This window comes from Lepisosteus oculatus, chromosome 1 (genome assembly GCF_040954835.1).
Source record: "Lepisosteus oculatus isolate fLepOcu1 chromosome 1, fLepOcu1.hap2, whole genome shotgun sequence".
Taxonomy (NCBI): Eukaryota; Metazoa; Chordata; class Actinopteri; order Semionotiformes; family Lepisosteidae; genus Lepisosteus; species Lepisosteus oculatus.
Window position 1 is genome coordinate 15,478,235 of NC_090696.1, and position 22,067 is coordinate 15,500,301.

Consider the following 22,067-nt stretch of genomic DNA (forward strand, 5'->3'; position numbering starts at 1 on the left):
ATTGGCTACAGTAGGCAACTGATTAAGCTCAGTAAAGCAACGAGAGCTGATGTGAGTCCATATCCTCACACGGAGCTCAATGACAGAACTATGACCAGAGGTGGACTTGGAGACTGGGGCTGCCCCATTCCCAGATTAAGACTCAGAGGATTCAGCTGGAACGAAGCAAAAATGGAAAACTCCAGGTTCCTGCAGACCACAGCTTAGGGAATGCGTTGACACTATCAGCTCTGAAAATCCAGAAACTCCTGCGTCATGCTTTCATCAGAGTTGCAGAGGCTGGTAAACTGGACCAAAGGGAAATTTCAGAACACAAGCTGAGACCGTCTGAAAATTCTACAACACCCTAAAGGCTGGATGCGAACATCCATTGTCTACTATAAATGCAAAGGACACAGTGTAAAATAGGACCGCAATGATCTAGGAATACTGGGAGACACTGAGCACGATCGGCACAGGCTACGAGCAACAGCAGCAGTCTTTACTGTCAGCCTGATGGCCAAGCTCAGACCTTTCCAAGCCACTCTTGATGTTAGTGGTCAACATAAACAATTTTTAAGAGTCAAAGCGATGACCAGTAAGCTGCAGATCAGTACATTCAGACAGCAAGCTTGGCCAAAAGAGAAGTTCAAGGGGAGTCCACAGCGCCACATGGACCGCAGCCAAGCTGCTCCAAACTAACGCTCTGCGAATTTTCTCACCTAATGTCAGTGGAGTTTGAGTTAAGTCCACCACACACAGGTGACGTCACGTCTGTTGCTACTTCCCTACATTGCTAAGCGCCGCTCAACCACATAAATATTTGTCCAACTTTCAGAAGGGGAATTGAAGGGGGCTCTGTTATCATGTGAGCACAGGGGGGAGTCAAACGGTGTGCTAAGAGGTCGTCATCAGCTTGCTGCTATCAGTGACGGGATTTCTCCAGGGTGGTCTCTGAAGCAGGCGCGAACGGCGAGCGCTGCTTGAGGGCTCCATCCTGGAGCTGCTGCTGCTCAGGCCGACCACAAGCTCAGCAGTTCTGCATTTGGCGAACTTCACTTCTCGTAGCTGGACGGCGAGAAACAAAAACCCCCACGATTTCTGGAGCGCTTGTTCAACAGCCACACGTACGGCGGTGTAAGAGCCACAGGGCCACCTCTGCGTCTCCTGAAAGCGCACTGGTGGCGCTCAGCTCGAGCGGTGAACGCGCTTGTCCAGAGCCAGCTCCCCAGGCAAGCGGCAGGAGCAGTCTCTACCGGATGCACTCGTGGAGTTCCTTGCTCCCAACATCAAAACGGTCATCATTCAGCCCATCAGGCTTGTTTGGTTCTGAATTTTCTACGGTCCCATAGCTGGTACAGGAAAACACGCTCTCCGGGTATGAAATCACATAGACAATCCCCTCTGACACAAAAAAGTGAACTTAACCCCTGGTGTCCGGTGTCTTTACTGATCATGGCCTCCTGATATTGTCCCCATCTATGAATTGGCTTCATCAGTCTGTTCTCCTCCCACCTGAGATCTGGTGTGTGGTGAGGTACTGGAGCACTATGGCTGCCGTCACATCATCCAGCTACACACTGGTGGTGGTGGAGGAGAGTCCCCATTACCTGTAAAGCGCTTTGAGTGGAGTGTCCAGAAAAGCGCTATATAAGTGTAAGCAATTATTATTATTAATTATAACTGGCATGTCTTGAGAAGAGGACCAGCACCAGGAGCATGCACACACAGAGGACACGCACACTCCACACAGACAGGTGTCCCATGCAGGACTTGAAATCAGGACCTTGGAGCTCTGAGGCACTAGTGCCTACTCCCACTCCACTGTGCCAAGTATTATTAAACAAGTAAGTTGGGACTGATTGCCCTCCATTCACTTGTAACCTTGCTTGTGTTTGATATCCACACTGAGCTGGTGTGACACTACAGTACCACCTCTGTTAGGTGGGCTTGAGTCTGCCAGAGTCTCCTACTCTGCATCACCTCTGCAGTGCAGCCCAACTCTCCTACACAGGACCTGGAGAGCCCTGCAGCATGAGAAGGAGTAGCAGGCAGCTCAGACACATACACACAGCGTAGCCCCCGAGCGAAGACGCAGCCAGCTGAGCTGGTAGTTTCAGATCAAAGGGTGGAGAGAGACAGAAACTGGTTTATTTTGAATGAAGCCGGCATGCCAATACTAATGAAGGGGATTGTCCCAGTCAAGTCCAGCTGTTTCCATTTACTGTTGACTCTGATCCACAGGGGCAACAAGAGCTTCTCTTTTAATTAGTCTCCTAATTACACGATCAGAAAACGACTTCTAGAGGTTCCTCCAGCCTGCGGGGGTGTGACCTCAAGTAAATGAAAATGCCTGGTATGCAGAGTGACATATCACACGCCTGGGAAAGGAAAGATCTGGTATTCTTGCCATAAAGAATTAAACACCTTCTGAACTTCAGAAGGAGAGAAAAATCAGTGTGTGACACATGAACTAATCTCATTAACAAAAGAAGTCATGAAGGACAGTGTGGAGTGTGTTCTCACATACAATTTCACCAAAAGCCCATATGTGTTGAGCTGTGTTGAGGTTAAAGGAGAATCAAAGCAAGCTGAACAGTAATTTATTTTTATTTTTAAAATTCTATTTTATTTTTATCTATTTTGCATTTGCGTGATCTCAATTAAATGCATTGCTTAAAGATATACACATAGAGGCTATATATTCATTTATTGACTTACTATTTCTGAAATGAATGAAACCATCCATGAGAAGACAAGGTTTTCCCAGCGGGAAAGTTTGGTATATATGCCACTGATGTGATTTTCTCACGGGTATTTTTTTAGCTAAGGTCTGTTGCTCCCCATCTCACCAGCTCTCACTCCTGCTTAATGCTGCCCAGCAATAAAGACACGAGTGTGATCCTAGAAACATGAGTGTGATCTTAAAAACATGACTTTGATCCCAAAATAGCACGTAATCCTAAAGAAAGGTGTGTGATCCTAAAAACATGAGAGTGATCCTAAAAACTTGAGCATGATCCTAAAAACATGAGTATGGTCCTAAAAACTTGAGCATGATCCTAAAAACATGAGCATGATCCTAAAAACATGAGTGTGATCCTAAAAACTTGAGCATAATCCTAAAAACATGAGCATGATCTTAAAAACATGAGTGTGATCTTAAAAACACACGTGTGATCCTCAGAACATGCATGTGATCCTAAAAATGTCTGAAAGCCCCACACTGGAGGAGGGGTGTTCGCCCATCAGGGTGTTTCTTTTGCCCCAGCAGTTCCTTGAAGGATCCAAAAGATCGAGCAGTTTCAGTAAGAGCTCCATGCTCCAGCACGGTGGCCAAGCCATTGGTACAATGGTGAGAACAACCCCTACTGGCTGGGGCAGGAGTGCCTCACAGCCATACAGAAAATAATGAAGTCTTTATAGTTCATAGGTTACAAGCAATGGGTTCAATTGAGGTTGTGGGGAATTGGGCTTGCTACTGTAAACTCCAGCAATCAGCACTAGACCTGGCTGCAAATTTGCACCTTTACCTAAAACCTTTGGCCATAAACTGTGCAATGATGTATCACTTGATTAAGGGCAGTATGAGTGCAATTGTACAGGCACAGTAAGAATTCAACCAACAAGTGCACATTTAATGAAGTCCCTCAGATTTAAAATGATCGTGCCTTTTCATGCTTGTTACTCAGGTACTACTGCAATTGGCCTCAATTTGCTGGAAACAAAGTTTATCTCCTTGTAGGGAGCTCTCCTGGTTTAACACTCCTAGAAACAGCAGACATGTAAGATTTTCCGGCATTGCTTCTGCGCCCATGCCATGAGCATCAGTCTTCTGGGTTCCTGGTCACACCCCTGAATGTTATATAAAGTGTTATATTTGGTGTTTATATTTGGTGTTTTCCCAAAACTGTACGACCACAGGATGAAAGGCTAAAAACATGACGGACAACATGGCGAAGGTTACATACAAATATACTGCTGGGACACACATCAAAGTGGGAGCTTACGTCAGTGCATGTGGGATTCCTGGCTTCTTCACAGAGGAATTCAGGCCTCACAGCAACAAGAATTCCTTACATTTATACAGTGCTTTTCTGGACACTCCACTTGACACCCTTTACAGGTGATGGGGACTCCCCTCCACCACCACCAGTGTGCAGCCTCACCTGGATGATGTGCCAGCCAGCTCTCAGTGGGGAGGAGAGCAGAGTGATGAAGCCAATTAACAAATTGGGATTATTAGGAGGCCATGGTTGGCATGACTGGTAAAGATCAGGGGGGAAATGTGGCCAGGACACCGGGGTTACACCCCTACGCCCTGAGATTTTAAATGACCACGGAGAGTCAGGACCTCGGTTTTACGTCTCACCGGAAGGACGGCGCCTGTTTACAGTACGGCGTCCCCGTCACTATACTGGGGCACTAGGACCCCAAAAAAAAAGCCAAACAGCAGCTGGAGGAGTGGATTCCCTGTGAGCTGGCTTCATTCACTCGGACACCCGTCGTTCATGCCAGCAGCCTGCTAGCGCCGTAGCGATGAGTCAGCTGTGGCTTGACTTACGGGCACGAACACAATGAACAAAGCCACCTCGTTTGAATATGAAAGCGATCGAAAACGCCACATGAAAGAGAAGTCCGACTCCCACAGGGGGAAAGCAGCTGCAGCAGCGGTGTGCTCGGCGGTGGCTGGGGTGCCGACTCGGCGGAGATATCCCCACCGAATTCCCTCGCGACAAAGGCCCCTTGCAGAATACTTTGAATACCTGACTCAGTTCTCGTTTTCAGGTTAAGATTTAGGTTCTTTTTCATTACTAAATTTCTCGGTTTTAGTGATCCTCCCCCACCACCACTTTAGTCCCTGAATTGGGAAGGAATGAATGCTAGGGAACCTTACACATCGCGGCTACATGTGCACAGGGATACACACACAGCCTCCACACACACAACCTCTACACACACAGCCTCCACACACAACCTCTACACACACAGCCTGGAGGTGAACAGGGATACACACACAACCTCCACACACACAACCTCTACACACACAACCTCCACACACAACCTCTACACACACAGCCTGGAGGTGAACAGGGATACACACACAACCTCCACACACACAACCTCTACACACACAGCCTCCACACAACCTCTACACACACAGCCTGGAGGTGAACAGGGATACACACACAACCTCTACACACACAGCCTCCACACAACCTCTACACACACAGCCTGGAGGTGAACAGGGATACACACACAACCTCCACACACACAACCTCTACACACACAGCCTCCACACACAACCTCTACACACACAGCCTGGAGGTGAACAGGGATACACACACAACCTCTACACACACAGCCTGGAGGTGAACAGGGATACACACACAGCCTCCACACACAACCTCCACACACACAGCCTCCACACACAACCTCTACACACACAGCCTCCACACAACCTCTACACACACAGCCTCCACACACAACCTCTACACACACAGCCTGGAGGTGAACAGGGATACACACACAACCTCCACACACAACCTCTACACACACAGCCTCCACACACAACCTCTACACACACAGCCTGGAGGTGAACAGGGATACACACACAACCTCCACACACACAACCTCTACACACACAGCCTGGAGGTGAACAGGGATACACACACAACCTCCACACACAGCCTCCACACACAACCTCTACACACACAGCCTCCACACACAACCTCTACACACACAGCCTGGAGGTGAACAGGGATACACACACAACCTCCACACACACAACCTCTACACACACAGCCTCAACACACAACCTCTACACACACAGCCTCCACACACAACCTCTACACACACAGCCTGGAGGTGAACAGGGATACACACACAACCTCCACACACACAACCTCTACACACACAGCCTGGAGGTGAACAGGGATACACACACAACCTCTACACACACAGCCTGGAGGTGAACAGGGATACACACACAGCCTCCACACACAACCTCCACACACACAGCCTCCACACACAACCTCTACACACACAGCCTCCACAAACAACCTCTACACACACAGCCTGGAGGTGAACACAACCTCTACACACACAGCCTGGAGGTGAACAGCCTCCACACACAACCTCTACACACACAACCTGGAGGCGAACATGGATACACACACAGCCTCCACACACAACCTCTACACACACAGCCTGGAGGTGAACAGGGATACACACACAACCTCCACACACGAAACCTCTACACACACAGCCTACACACACAACCTCTACACACACAGCCTGGAGGTGAACAGGGATACACACACAACCTCTACACACACAGCCTGGAGGTGAACAGGGATACACACACAGCCTCCACACACAACCTCCACACACACAGCCTCCACACACAACCTCTACACACACAGCCTGGAGGTGAACACAACCTCTACACACACAGCCTGGAGGTGAACAGCCTCCACACACAACCTCTACACACACAACCTGGAGGTGAACAGGGATACACACACAACCTCTACACACACAGCCTGGAGGTGAACAGGGATACACACACAGCCTCCACACACAACCTCTACACACACAGCCTCCACACACAACCTCCACACACACAACCTCTACACACACAGCCTGGAGCTGAACAGGGATACACACACAGCCTCCACACACACAACCTCTACACACACAGCCTCCACACACAACCTCTACACACACAGCCTCAACACACAACCTCTACACACACAGCCTGGAGGTGAACAGGGATACACACACAACCTCCACACACACAACCTCTACACACACAGCCTCCACACACAACCTCTACACACACAGCCTGGAGGTGAACAGGGATACACACACAACCTCCACACACACAACCTCTACACACACAGCCTGGAGGTGAACAGGGATACACACACAACCTCCACACACACAACCTCTACACACACAGCCTGGAGGTGAACAGGGATACACACACAACCTCTACACACACAGCCTGGAGGTGAACAGGGATACACACACAGCCTCCACACACAACCTCTACACACACAGCCTCCACACACAACCTCCACACACACAACCTCTACACACACAGCCTGGAGCTGAACAGGGATACACACACAGCCTCCACACACAACCTCCACACACACAGCCTCCACACACAACCTCTACACACACAGCCTCCACAAACAACCTCTACACACACAGCCTGGAGGTGAACACAACCTCTACACACACAGCCTGGAGGTGAACAGCCTCCACACACAACCTCTACACACACAACCTGGAGGCGAACATGGATACACACACAGCCTCCACACACAACCTCTACACACACAGCCTCCACACACAACCTCTACACACATGGTCCCCTACACACACAAACACCCTCCACACACACAGCCTCTACACCAAAGCCTTGAGGTGAACAGGGATACACACACAGCCTCTACACACACAACCCCCTACATACACAAACACTCTCCACACACATAGCCCAAGCCACACACAACTTCTACACACATAGCCACACACACATATAAATACACACATCCTATACATACACAGTCTCTACACACTCACACACATATAAACACATACAGCCTCTACACACACACACACAGCCCCCAATACACACATATAAATACACACATCCTATACATACACAGTCTCTACACACTCACAAACATAAACACATACAGCCTCTACACACATTCAGATGAAACCCCACAAAGGGTGAAAATGGACCCAAAACAAGTAGTTTCAGACTTTCTGAACCAAAAGGTCCACCTACACCATACAATAAAAAGATAACAACGGGGGTTGTTCTCCATTTTGGGGACGTTTGTTCCCACGCTGCCGGGGAGACATGTCTGCAGGGCTGGCAGCTGCTGTTTCGGGGCCCACGGGCGTCCTCACCCGGGGTGTGAGCAGGCGTCCAGCTCCTGTGGGCCCAGAGTTTATTTCAACCATGAGCCAGGGCTGGGACTGAGGGCTGGCGCCGAGCTGAAAGAGCCTAAGCCGGCTGTACCGGCAGGAGTGGTCAGGGCGGGTCTCCTCCTCAGGCGAAGCTGTCGGTGTATCCGCTCGACTCGCGCACCGCGGATCAGCCCCGAGCCCTCGTCACGCGGGCCGGCTGGGGGCTCGCGGTGTGGAAGCAGCCTCCGTCTTAAGACCTTTACACAGTGGGGTGTAAATAAGAAAAACTTCCAATTTCTGGGGCGCTTCTGCTACTGCGGACCGTTGAGTAAAATTAAAGGCGCACAGGCAAGCCGGCTCAGTAGTTAATGTACAGGGCGTCGCTGTGGCTGTGTCACTGTGTGTCGCTGTGTGTCGCCATGTTAGATAAGGGAAGCAACTTTTTTAAATGTATTTCAAAGCTTCAAAGGTGACTGGAAATTCAAGTAAACCCACTATTTTCCCTGTTACGTCCAAAGTTGTATCTGTGTCATTCGGCAAAGTTCAATTCATGCTTCTGTTTGTCGAAAAGACATGGACGGTACATGAGATCACTGCCCCCTGTTGTTTGTTGTGAGAATTGTCGTCTGGTCAAGGACAGCTCGGGCACTTCGTGTTGAAGCTGCATAAACCGAATTGCTAACCGTCTTGCTATAATGAAACGGCACCTTGGTGAATATTTTCAAAATAGTGTTGCAAAAAAACACTAATACATTGCCTATGTAAGTGAAAATAGAACCACTTTTTGTTTAATAATGCTCAGATCCCAATGAAAAAGATGTAGTTTAATCCTATATATGAAAATAAAAACTCCAGTTATGGTGCTTAAATGTACACATTATTGTGTCGTGACACCAATAATAGATGAGAGTTTAACCTCAATGTCGAGGTACACGTTTTCCACAGTTGTGTTTCAGTTTCAATACCAAGATATTCGAGCCGTTTCCTCAAGATTGATTATTGACTTATTTGAGGCCCGGAGTCTGGAGAATTGTTTTTAAACACCCCCTCGCCTAAAACAAAGTACCATTTTACCATTTCCCATAGTTTATTGAGTTCAGATTTTAGAAATCCTGTTACAGAATCGCAATAGCTAAACTTATGTTTCCTTAATGACCGGGCCACTTGTACTGTATGACATAGCGCACCTAGATAGTCAATCGGTATTTCACCATAATCACCATCAAGACCATTTCGTCGTCTTGATCTCACCAGACGCTCTAATTCCAGTCTTTCAGGCGGCGGAAGTGATGAGGAAAATGGTCGCTGGCGGCTGCCGGTTTCCTTGCGGGAACCGAGCGACGCGAGAGCCCTGAGCCAGGGCACCACCGCCCAGCTTCCCGTCGAGTGTGTTGTCACGATGGGATCGCATGTCTCCTTCCCCAGCTTCGTCGGTCTTCGCCATTCGTCACCCTGGCTTTGAGCCATGGCAACAGTCGAGGCGACCCATTAGCCACAGAATGTCCTATTTGCGGTGAAAGGCAGTAAATGAATCCTTGTCACAGTTCTGTACTCAATAATCATCATCTCCGGGAATGCCCCCTAATCCGTGACCCCCTAGTTTTTAAACACAATAAAAGACGAATGTATTGTATATACTGTAGACCTGTCGCTAATATTGCTGCAGTTAGAAACAAAATTGCGCTTAAACCTTATTAATCTTTACCGGGTATCGAATCCACCAAATTAGTGTGTTGGGATTAGGGGTGTACGTGTCGTATTACAATTATTTTTTAATCTCTTGGGTTATAAAAATGTCAATCCAATCTTAATAACGACGAATAATGCAATAACCACTGGCCTACAGTTACCGTATGCTCGAAAGGCTCGCATTTTTCCCCCTGCCTCGAAAAGTCTTTAATTTTTCTTTAAGGAGCTTGAAATACTTGTGAGACACGGCGACAGAGAAAATGAAACTTTTTTTTTATCTCCAGCAGCGCCGCCCCGCCGCTTCGCAGCACACCTGTCGGGCTCGGCGCGGGGAAACTCCTGGCGTGTACCTCATCGTGAGTCACCCTGCTACTGCAAGCCCTATAAATTCGGGCTATGCACCTTCGGGACGACATCAATCTCTGCTGCGCCGCCTCCCTCGCCAAGCTCAGGTGTAGCGGAACCAGAAGAGTCACAAAGCGGAGAACAGTCGCGATGCCCTCACCGTCCGGAGCTGGCGCAGCTCTGCTGGTCTGCCTCGTCCTGGGCTTGACAGGGCTCGGAGAAGGGCGCGGGGACTCCATTAAGGAATGGGACAAGTTCAAGACATATTCTGTGGAGCTGAACGGGCTGGCGAGACAGATGGCCAAAATGGTAAGCACCAGCCTTCTTATCCTTAATGTCACTGTCGTGGTGGCGGTACACAAGGAACCGTTCGTTTTAGCTGATTTAAAACTGACAGACACCGGGGTTTCCGAAATTCTGTGGCAACCTAATCGCGTAAGAAAACATTAATCCGGTTAAAACATGGAAAGCTGAACGGCTGAACAAATTCGTGCACACGGTTCTGGTCTTAGCTGTTAAACACGAGCTACGTGTAAATCTAACGGATACAGAGCATTCAAAGCATCAGGGTCCTGTACAAAAAGCTTGCAAACACGCGTTTGACATAAAACCTTCATACACCAAAGACTTTCCCTGGAAATGTGGGGCTGTCTCCTTATTTTCACTGGAGTTTTTTTTACATTGAACGTTGTATACAGAGACCGTTATTCGGTAACAAATAAACAACGTACTGTATAATTAAGGAATAAGTGCCGAACAATAATTCGCAGTACACTTAAAAAATCGTAATTAAACAGCGTAGAAATAACAGGCGACGAGAGGTTTTTGAGTATCGTTAACTGCACCTCTAGCTTGCGTTTTCAGATCACCTCCTAGGTCATTTACAGTACTTACAAAGAGCAAGACCTGTCACAAGCGACGAACGACAAACTCCCTACGCCCTTAAGTTCAACCGCCTAGGGTTTCGAGCCCCGCTTGTCTTCGCCCCGTTCGGGCTCGTTGTGCGATCGCCCGCGCCACCCCCCTCGTCAGAAGGAAGCCGACTCCTGCCGGCAGCCGCGGCGATCCTGAACGAATCCAGGAGGCTCGGAGCACCGGTCAGGGTGGCACCTCAGACGGGACGCAGTCGCGGGCGCAGCGAACCGAGAAGGGGCGATGAAGGCAGCCAGCACAGTCCGCGGACGTTAGGAGGAAACCGGAGTGCCCAGAGAAACCTCAACAAACTCCTCACTTATGGAGCCATAGTCTAGAATCGCACCCAGAAGCCGAAAACTGGAGACTGTGGCGCTTACCGCTACGCCAAGGTACAGTTCCCCCTCTCAGCACCGACTAGATGTTATACTTCGAATAAGCGGTTGAAACCACTTCAACCCGAAGCTCGCGTCTGACTACATCAGAGCCGTTGAACAGCTCTTCTCCGCTCCTGATGTGCAGGCGCTCCGATGTAGATTTTGCAGATGCAGATTCTTGGACGTCCGTGTTTACCCCCGACGGCAACACGTGGTTGAGCTCCGATTCTGGACGGGCTCTGTCGAGGAATGGAATTGCTCGCGCTCTCCAGTGCTCAGTTCTGCTTTGCGATTCTCACGGTTTCGCTCCGGGGTCCGGCGCAGGGCGCCAGCCGACGCAAAACTGGAAGTCGGGAGCGCGAGTACTGTAGGTCCCGGGATTCCTTCACATTCTACCCCTTACACGGAGGTGTGGACCCCACTCCCACTCCTGAGCTTGAGATAGCGCTCCCTGCCATCACGGGCTTTGGTACAGCTCCGGTCAAGGCGAAAGAAACGGCGTTCTGCTGCTTTTAGGAAGTGACGTTCCGCATATCTAACACAGCGCATTAAAACCGACGCTTCAGGCGCAACGTTTTCTAACGAGAATGGCTGGTAGTTTGGGATACCCGCCTAAATGAAATGAGCCTCTTGTAGCTAAATGTTCAAATTTACGCACAATAGAGGTTAGCTTCAGCTTATCATCTAGTAGATCCGCAAACGATACATTTTCACCGGACTTATGCCGTTTTTCTACTTTTTACTGTGTTTACTCACGGAATTTGCTTTGTCGCTGTTCTATCCTGCACATATCTGTTGGTTTCACTGCGCTTTGCTATACATTACCCACCAGCCCCACAGACATCTGTCCAACATGGAGGACGGGCGACGGCCAACTTGTTTTAATACAGTGTGACATCAGCAGAGCTGGTCATGTTGTGTTACTGGTTCATGTGCTGATTGTAGCTGGAAACAGTTTTAAAGCTGATATTACACCTCATGGGTGCACAGCCGAGTGGCCACTGTGAGATTAATCGTCCCGTGCTGACTTAACCTGGTGTAAAAATGGGTTTTTAGATCTAACTGTGTGGGACTGAATTCACTGTGGAATCTGCAGTTTTATAAAGAGGGCTCCCCTCTCCAGCCTGGCAGGGATGACAGACAGCTCCCTGGGTCAGCGTGCTCCATGGCTCCGATATTCCCAACACTTTTCTGCTTCACCATGTGCCCTTGTCTTTCCCAGCTCCCTGACAAGTCCCGGCTCAGTCATCAGGATGTCAAGGGCGGTGTCCTGTTGGTGGAGAGCGCAGACAGATGCGACCCGCTGAGCCTGAAGTCTGATCCCGAGGTAAGTGTACCGAAACCCCCTGGCACTTTTCTGGCACATGTGCTAATATGCACCGGAGTCGGGTTCCAAGCCTGGGCTGCGGCCGTCTGCTGTTTCTTTATACTGGGCTCCTCTGCTTTGACCCGGGTTTAAAGTTCAGCCCCAGCTCCTGCATGGCTGTCTGGTGAGTTGAGGATCTGCTGGAAAGCGCTTTTGGGTTTCTTTATTGTTTTAGCACCAGGTCTGGTGCAAGTGATCACATTACTCCTATCCTGGAGTCCCTGCACTGGCTTCCTCTCAAATTCCGTGTGGACTTTAAAATCCTCGTGCTCACCTATAAGGCTCTGCATGGCTTGGCACCTCAGTACCTGTCTGAACTATTATCGCCCTACTCCCCACCTCGCAACCTTTGCTCATCTAATTCTGGTTCTCCTAACTTTCCCCCAAGCCCGTCTACACTCTATGGGTGGCAGGGCCTTCTCCTGTTATGCCCCCAAGCTCTGGAACTCTCTCCCCAAGGATATCAGAGTCACCTTCTCTAAACTCCTTCAAATCCATACTCAAAACCTTCTCGTTTAGAAGAGCCTTTACTCAACTGGTTCAACTCTTTACCCCTCTTCTCCTACTACACTTAGTACCACCATCCACGCTCTCCTCTGTGTATTGTAAGTGTGTTTTATCTTGTGTATTCTTTTTATTTATTGTTGTTGTCATGCTGTAAAGCGCTTTGAGAATCCACCTTCTATATAGGTGCTATATAAAATAAAGTTTATTATTATTTCTTATTTATAAGTGCCTGCTGGTTCGTCTCATTCATCTGAAATCATGTGGAGTTAAAGGCGCACTGACCTCACACAGCTTAGGTAATCAGAAACCTGGCTATGTGCCATTACACAGGACGTGCTGACACTGTATAAACTAGGTCATTGTGCAATCAGGTGTAAGAGCTTCTCATAAATCTGCTGTGGATTTTGTCAATAAAAACAGCCGCTGCGGCTGTCACCGTGAATGTAGGAAACAGAGACGCCCATCCCTTCTTGGGGGGCACCTCACGGTCGCACAGGTCACTCTCGGCTGACCTCGGTCCGGCCCCACTGACCAGCCCCTCTCTTGCAGCCCTGTCTGAGCAAGATCGCCGGCGCTCTCCAGAACTACTCCAGGCTCTTTGGGGATCGTGACCTGTTCAAGGACTCCCCTTGGAAAGAGTTGGCTCAGCAGGTGACCACAGTGATAGAACACCTCCTTGGACTACTTGGGGTGAGTAAACCCAGTAGGCTGCACTGCTCACACAATGGCAAAGGCTGCTGCAGTCTGTGGGTTGGTTATGATTAAGAGAGTTTCAGCTGGGGTTCAGTACACTGCAAGCCCAGTGAAGTAGCAGGGTGATGCATATAGAATATAGGCTCTTGATCAATTTCAGCCTGCACCTAACAGTTGCACACAAAGACAGCTATGAATCTCCATCTGCACAGCCTCTCTGGATGAAAAGATAGCTCACTGGGAACACAGATTGCTACAGGACAGGATCCTCTGTCACTGCCCACTACTAGTGTCTGTCACCACTCTGTACAGTGTACAACCAGGAATCCTACTGTATATAACACTGGGTAGGAGTTTGTTTCTCACAGGAAATCCAGACTCACTGTGGCTTGCTTTATGCCTAGAGCAGGGGTCTCCCAGATTAAGTTGCTCTCAAAGGTCACCTGTTACTTAAAAAGCAGGAATGTTTAAACAATCAATCAATTAAGAAAGTATTCTTTCAATGAAACAAACACAGGCTTTTCAGAAACAGAGGATATTATTGTGATTGGTGTTACTTAATTGAACATCACCTGTCTAATTGTTCGTATTTAAACGGTCTCAGACCTTTAGAAATGGATGATTTTAAGGCTTGACTGGGGTTCTCCAGGACCAGACCTGGAGACCCCCTCCACTAGTGAATGTGCATATTTACATGAGAGCCCTGATAGTGCAGTTCCTTGTCTAAACATTTGAAATTATAAGTAACTTCCTAATGTCAGAGCGCACAGTAGATGTAGTCAGCCTAGTGGTGCACAACTCCAGTCCTGGGGGCTGCAGTGTCGCTGGGTTTTCATTCCTTCACGTACTCGGTGAGCAGAAAATGACCTTAATAAGCTCAACCGGACCTGCTGGGAACTGGAATGATGCACCATTTTGGCAGTCCTTACGTATCCGAGCAGATTTGGCAGTTAGTGTGGGTTTTTGTGATCACTTTACTGCTTCTGGCTCACTTCTGGAAATCAGACAGGAGGCGATATGAAAAATTCCCAGCCTTATTACAAAATTGCTTATTTCAACAGAGCTCTGGTATCTGATCTCACTGATAGTCTGTAAATCCTTTTGACTGCGTCTTCTACATGACTGTTGTGTTATTATACCCCCCCCACACACACACACTCAAAAAGGACACAATCAAAGGGTTGTTTCTCCTGTGTTGTGGAAGAGAAGACAATCAGAAACCAAGCAAAGGTCTTCAGAAAAAGCAGAAGTGAAGTCCGGGTTTCATATATTGTATCAGTATTTAAATGTTTTTATGGCTATAATTATTACTGCCTAATAATAATATTGCAAGTCTCGGCAGAGCAGGGGCAGGGGGCCTGTTGGAAGGCTGTAGGGTAAAAAGGGGTCTCTAGCCCAACAGAAAGAGCGTGAGGCTCCTAACCTGCTGTCTGATCTGTTTTTGCAGAAGCCGGTCTCCAGTGGGAGCCTGCTGGGGCAGGAGAGCAGGTGGATGTTCTGGCAGCTGCAGCAGTACAGTGTGGAACGTCTGCTGTCCTTCTCCACCATCGCAGCGCGCGTCTTCAGCCCCGGCGACCCCGCCACGCACGACGCCGGCTCTCAGGACAGCTGTCCCCCCAGCTAAAACCGCCGGCAAAGACAGACGAGTTCAGTATTACACCCCCCAGGAGGAGCTGAGCAGCTCCAGCTTCCCCCGAAACCTGCTGCCCAACAGTGTTGTTATTGTCAGGACTGCAGTTTACAAAGTGCAGTCTGTCTGGACATTACAATCCATAGGCGGGGAGTCGCACCATTGCAGTTTACTCTTGGCAAGTACTGCTTGTAGCAAAATGGCCTAGTAGAGCATAGTAAACTATAGTGCATCACTGTGAGTAATAGTGCAGAATTGTGACCTATAGTACAGAACAGTAAACTATAGTGCATCATAGTGAGTAATAGTGCTGAATAGTAAACTATAGTTAAGAACAGTGGATAATAGTGCAGAATAGTAAACTATATTACAGAACTTTAAATTATAGTGCATCACAGTGAGTAATAGTGCAGAATGGTAAACTATAGTACAGAACAGTGGATAATAGTGCAGAATAGTAAACTATAGTGCATCACTGTGAGTAAAAGTGCAGAATAGTAATCTATAACACAGGGCAGTCAACTATAGTGCATAAAAGTAATAGTGTATATTACCAATGCACATTTTTTTGCCATTTCGTAAAGCTTTCAGTCAGATTAGTCTTCCTTTTATTTAAAAAAATAACAGTCATTAACTTATTTATTTATTTATTAGCAGCAATAAATAGGACAGTAACTGCTGGTGATAAGACTTGCTTATAGCAAAGGATGTTACAGCTATCTGGAGAGCTACCCTGCACATGGACTTGTAACATTTACCCAGCCTGCAAAACACATTGTAAACTTAATTAACACCTTTCATATGCCAAAAAAATTAAACCTCTGAGTTAAGGAGGTTATACTGTAAGTTAGTTTTTTCCTGCAGACATTTAATCTCTGGAGGTAATGTTAGTATTTCTGAATACAATAATCCTTTTTACATTGTTTTCCCAATTCCTACGTGTTTGCTTTGCTGGGGGTCACATTATACAGCTATAGGGTTTGAGGTTTTTTATAAAATATATGTGGGCTATTCTATTTATTTATTAAAGTGCATATTTATTGGTCTATTTATTATGTTATTTTTGTGGTTACCATACAGCATATATGGCATGTTCATTTTCTACAATGTATTTATTCAGTGATTTCTAGAAAATATTTATTTATATTACAGCCTAAGCATATTTATATGGAAAACATAAATAAAACAGCTTCTGAAAATGAAAACTATTGGGTGAGCGTCTTGTCTTTTGTGAATGATTTTCATCTTGATTGACAAAGGAATATCATCAAGAATCTCACAGGACAGAGCAAAAGAAAGAGCTGGGCCTCAGGTAGCTGGACAAAACATGAGAAAGGCCTAAATCAGATTATCCTTATACTATTCATCCATTTTCTAATTGAGGGGAATATGGCAGGATACACCCTGGGAAGGACACCAGTCCATCACAGGGCAGACACACACTCACACCAGGGCAATGTTCCCAGAAGCTAACTAACCTGCCAGCATGTCTGTGGACTGTGGAAGAACATCAGAGTACCTGATGACTACAGGGAGAACATACAAACTCCATACGGACAGCATCCCAGCTCTGGAATTGAACCCAGAGCTCCAGTGCTGAGAGGCAGCAATGTTAACCACTGCACCATCACGCTGCCCTGTTAGCTTTCTCTCTCATACATCAAAGACACCAACCACGCGCTCCAACTTTTTAATGATTTTCAATTTCAGGGCCACGAATGCTACATTTTTACCATGGACATCACATCTCTGTACACTGTCATTCCCCATGATGACGGCCTTACAGCCCTCAAGCACACGCTGGACAAACGCACAGTGCTTGATCCACCCACCCACACCCTGGTACGCCTTGCAGAATTGGTTCTCACACTGAACGCATTCTCATTCAATAACCTTTTTTACCAACAGGTTAGTGGAGTCACCATGGGCACCAGAATGGGACCCAGCTATGCCAATATTTCTGTCGGCTGGGTAGAAGAACGCTTCTATGCTTCCTACACTGGCTATGTCCCTGACCTCTACAAGCGATACATTGATGACTGCGTAGGTGACGCCACATGCTCTAACGACCAGTTTAAGCACTTGCTGCATCATTTCACCAACTTCCACCCGTCCCTCAAATATACGGTTAACATATCTTCCACTACTCTTCCATTTCTAGACATCAACTTCTCCATCAACTACCCCCGACTCTCTACTTCGGTCTATTACAAACCCATGGATTCACACAGCTATCTCCTGTATAGCTCGTTTCACCCCAAACACACTAAAAGCTCTCCCTTTTTCACAGTTCCTTCAGCTACGACGATTATGCAGCGATGACACCGATTTCCAGAACCAAGCCCTCAAAATGTACTCCTTTTTCATCAACAGGGGATACCCCAGCAGTGTGACTGACAGGGCCCTTGCCCAAGCCAAAAACAGCCCTCGGACCATCAACCCAATCAGGAACTCCCGCTGTAACAACCGCATTCCTTTGGTGCTTCCCTACCACCCCAGCACACTTCCTATCGCCAGGACTATTAACGACAACTTTCCTATTCTACAGGATGATCCCTCCATTGGGGCCCTCTTTTCTGACCGCCCCATCATCTCATATCGCCGACCACCTAATCTGCGTAACCTCCTTGTTCACAGCTCCCTTGACCGCCCTCAGCACCCATCCACACCAGGCACTTTCCCTTGCAACAGAGCTCACTGTATCACCTGCAAGTACACATCCAACACCACACTCATTCAAGGCCCCTCAGGACAAGTCCGGATCACCCAGACAGCATCTTGTACCTCCAGCAACCTTATTTACTGTATCTCTTGCAGTAAATGCCCAGCCATCTACATTGGAGAAACAGGAAGGAGATTCGGAGACCGCTTCAGAGAACATGGTAGGGCTGTGAAGATTAAAGATCTCTCCAAGCCCATTGTTTCTCATTTCACTTCTGATGACCATGATCATACTAATCTCTCTGTCTGTGTTCTCAAAGACAGTTTTCCGAACTCATACATCAGAAAGACTACAGAAACTAAAGCTATTCTGCAGCTAGGATCACACCTTCCCCTTCTCTCAACGACAGACTACTTTTCTTCTAAATTCTCTCTATTCATTGTAGGTTTCATTTCACACCTCGCTTCACCTACCCTGACTTCACACCTCTTGATTGGCCTCTCTTTCTGTCCCCTGCTCCTGCCCCTCGCTCCTCCTCTCTCCCAGCTTTTGTTCTCCTGCTACATTACCTTTGCTTACTGCCCTGAGAAGGCTCCACGGCCGAAACGTTGTGTTTTCTCTCTTCTCTTTTCAGCATGGAATCAACCTATTACTTGTTCCTTTACAGCCTGCGCATGCTGACGCAGCTACCCACCTGAACTACTATATGATATAAACTATACAGACCTACGTTTTGGAAAATGCCCAGAAATGATGGCCCCAGGGTTTAAAATAGGCCCTATACATATCCATATCTGACAGGCCCAGATAGCCACACAGTAAACAAACACAGACCTCATCTATGCACAGAAGAGGAAACCATAGCAGGTCGGTGTCATCAAACATTCCGCGTTTAATTCAGCGCTATTTCAAACCTAGGCGGAAGCATTCTTTTGGTAATAGCTCAGGATTAGTCACATCAGTGATAAAAAAATGCTTCCTTAATTTCATTTATTATTATTATTGTGTTTTTTTTTCTTTCCTGGGGGGTCAGTGGTAAGCAGAACTGTTACTTTCCCCGAAGCTGAAGCTAAAAATCCCTCAGTTTGACGGACCCCGGCGTAGCCTCCAACACCATCACTCGTGCTGTCCGGTGTCCTCCCGGCAAACAGGAACTTGAGTTTTCATCACGTTTTTTTTTAATTTATGCATAAACAATAACAAAAAATACAATACAAGCAAGAGTACATATAACATTTCAAGACAAAAACATCGTCAGGGGTACGTATTACAAAATTATTGAAATTATGAAAACAGTTTTAACAAAATAAAGATAACGTCCGCACCGCTTTCATATTTTTACATTGTGAAATAGTCTGTAGATATTCCTTTACATCCATTTTAAAATGCTCAAACATAGGTCTCTTCCCAGACTACTTCCTTTTGTGCATAAAATAACGTGCCATTATAATAATTAAAATGTATGACAAATTATATTTTAGTATTGTTTTCGATGGGAGTTTTCAATACGTCACTCGTTCGCTTTACTATCATGACGTCATGACGACTTCCTCAGAGCGGAATTATTGTTCTATTGGATTTTTGGAATTTCTAAACTATGGACAAACAGTACTCAGAATATTTATCCCCTGGTTTGCATCAGGTAAATACGGCTTCAAAGAGACGTTACAACAAGGCAATATTTATGTAAGAGTTTTACATATTAAAAAAAAGTATATTTGGATTTTAAACTTGTTAAAACTACACTGCAGTGTCTACTATGGCGATATACAGGTAAGAATAGGCACACAAACAACCCTTTGGATTACAGAAATGGAGCATATATGGATATATATAGTCTGAATGAATAGGGATGATGCGCTAGTTATTTAAATAAATAAAGACGATATTTCCCAGTGGTTTGATTTTTATGTCTTCATCCTAGCATTAGGCTGTTACAACAGTGTCGTGTTAAAATCCATGCTTTTGCTAGTAAATGTGTGCTTAATAATGCGAGAGATTGGAAAAGCGCACATACATCTATTGACTGATTAAAAACGAGGCTTGTTAAATACTGGACTGTTCTTCAGAAGCAGTTTAGGTACATTGTATTCAACTCTCTTCACGTACAGCGATTACAGCGCAGGTAGCAGGAGGCACGCGTGTCTGTATCTGGCGTTGGCGGGGAAGTCTGTGGATTGGGAGGGCGGAGTGTACATCTGGTGGATGCGAACCACTCGTGTCTGTGACGCTCGGCTGCGCACGGCGGTCGCCGATGAAAATTCGCATTAGATCACTGGAATGTGCTCAGAGGGACGCAAACGTGACTAAACGCTATTCATTCTCTTTCCCAATATTGTGTTGCACAACCCAGGTTTATTTGTTCGTTATAACAGATAATTTCCCCCAGGGCTTTTGAAACTCCAGGACATTGTCTCAATGTTTTGACAGCTACACCAAAGGGGATTTGTACCTATGGAAGCCCGTTTCCGCCAGGGAGGAAAAAAAAAACGCGCTATGCTATCTCAGAATTCCGACTTAGTATCTCAGAATTGCGACTTAGTATCTCAGAATTGCGACTTAGTAAGTCAGAATTCCGACTTAGTATCTCAGAATTGCGACTTAGTAAGTCAGAATTCCGACTTAGTATCTCAGAATTGCGACTTAGCAACTCAGAATTCCGACTTTATATCTCACATTTGTGACTTCGAAATAGCCGTAGTCCATTGTCTGTCCTTTTGTTATTGTAACGGATTCGGGTTCTAGGGCTTGTGCCCTCGCCGCTCCCACCCTTGTTCGTGCCTCGCTGCACTGGCTCACTTTCTTTAACCCCAGCATCCCTGTTATGCGCAGGGGAGGGTGGTGTACTGCAACCAGATCGTACAACCTGTATGTCGGCCGTTCCGTTACACTATTTTCATGAATCGTACAGGATCATAGGATCTATAAGCCTGAAGACTTGTCCTGTACAGTGCCCTGATAAAAATCAAATTAATTACACTAATTTTTATAGAATCCCATTTCCGCCAGTGAGGCTTCCATAGTACCCGGATGGAATAGTGCACGGTGGGCTTTTTAAAATCGTTTTTATTTACGTAGACAGAATATGAAATAAGATAGAGAAATAGGCACTTCACATCCAGAAGAATTCACAATTATAAAAGCTGAAACATACTTTTTACGTATTTCCATTGTATGTCCTTTTTTACTTAAAAAAGAAGGTCTTCTTTAGCTCAGCTGGCAAGACTCAGGTTCGAGCCAGTGCAGCGAGGCACGAACTAGGGTGGGAGCGGCGAGGGCACAAGCCCTAGAACCCGAATCCGTTACAATAACAAAAGGACAGACAATGGAATACGGCTATTTCGAAGTCACAAATGTGAGATATAAAGTCGGAATTCTGAGTTGCTAAGTCGCAATTCTGAGATACTAAGTCGGAATTCTGAGTTGCTAAGTCGCAATTCTGAGATATTAAGTCGGAATTCTGAGTTGCTAAGTCGCAATTCTGAGATATTAAGTCGGAATTCTGAGTTGCTAAGTCGCAATTCTGAGATATTAAGTCGGAATTCTGAGTTGCTAAGTCGCAATTCTGAGATACTAAGTCGGAATTCTGACTTACTAAGTCGCAATTCTGAGATACTAAGTCGGAATTCTGAGATACTAAGTCGGAATTCTGACTTACTAAGTCGCAATTCTGAGATACTAAGTCGGAATTCTGAGATACTAAGTCGCAATTCTGAGATACTAAGTCGGAATTCTGAGATACTAAGTCGGAATTCTGAGTTGCTAAGTCGCAATTCTGAGATACTAAGTCGGAATTCTGACTTACTAAGTCGCAATTCTGAGATACTAAGTCAGAATTCTGAGTTACTAAGTCGCAATTCTGAGATACTAAATCGGAATTCTGAGATAGCATAGCGCGTTTTTTTTTTCCTCCCTGGCGGAAACGGGCTTCCATATGTACCAGACTGTTGCCTTTCTATTATATTCCCAAAATAT

The 22,067-nt window shown here is 46.6% G+C and overlaps 1 protein-coding gene across 1 annotated transcript; it reads left to right on the forward strand.

The window, feature by feature from the left end:
- The first annotated feature begins 9,990 nt into the window (after positions 1–9,990).
- Positions 9,991–16,582, forward strand: LOC107077008 (uncharacterized). Its single transcript, XM_015344063.2, has 4 exons — positions 9,991–10,254; positions 12,457–12,561; positions 13,657–13,797; positions 15,248–16,582. Exons 1-4 carry the CDS (start codon positions 9,997–9,999, stop codon positions 15,422–15,424), a joined length of 681 nt encoding a protein of 226 aa, XP_015199549.2. The 5' UTR covers positions 9,991–9,996; the 3' UTR covers positions 15,425–16,582.
- Positions 16,583–22,067: the final 5,485 nt, after the last annotated feature.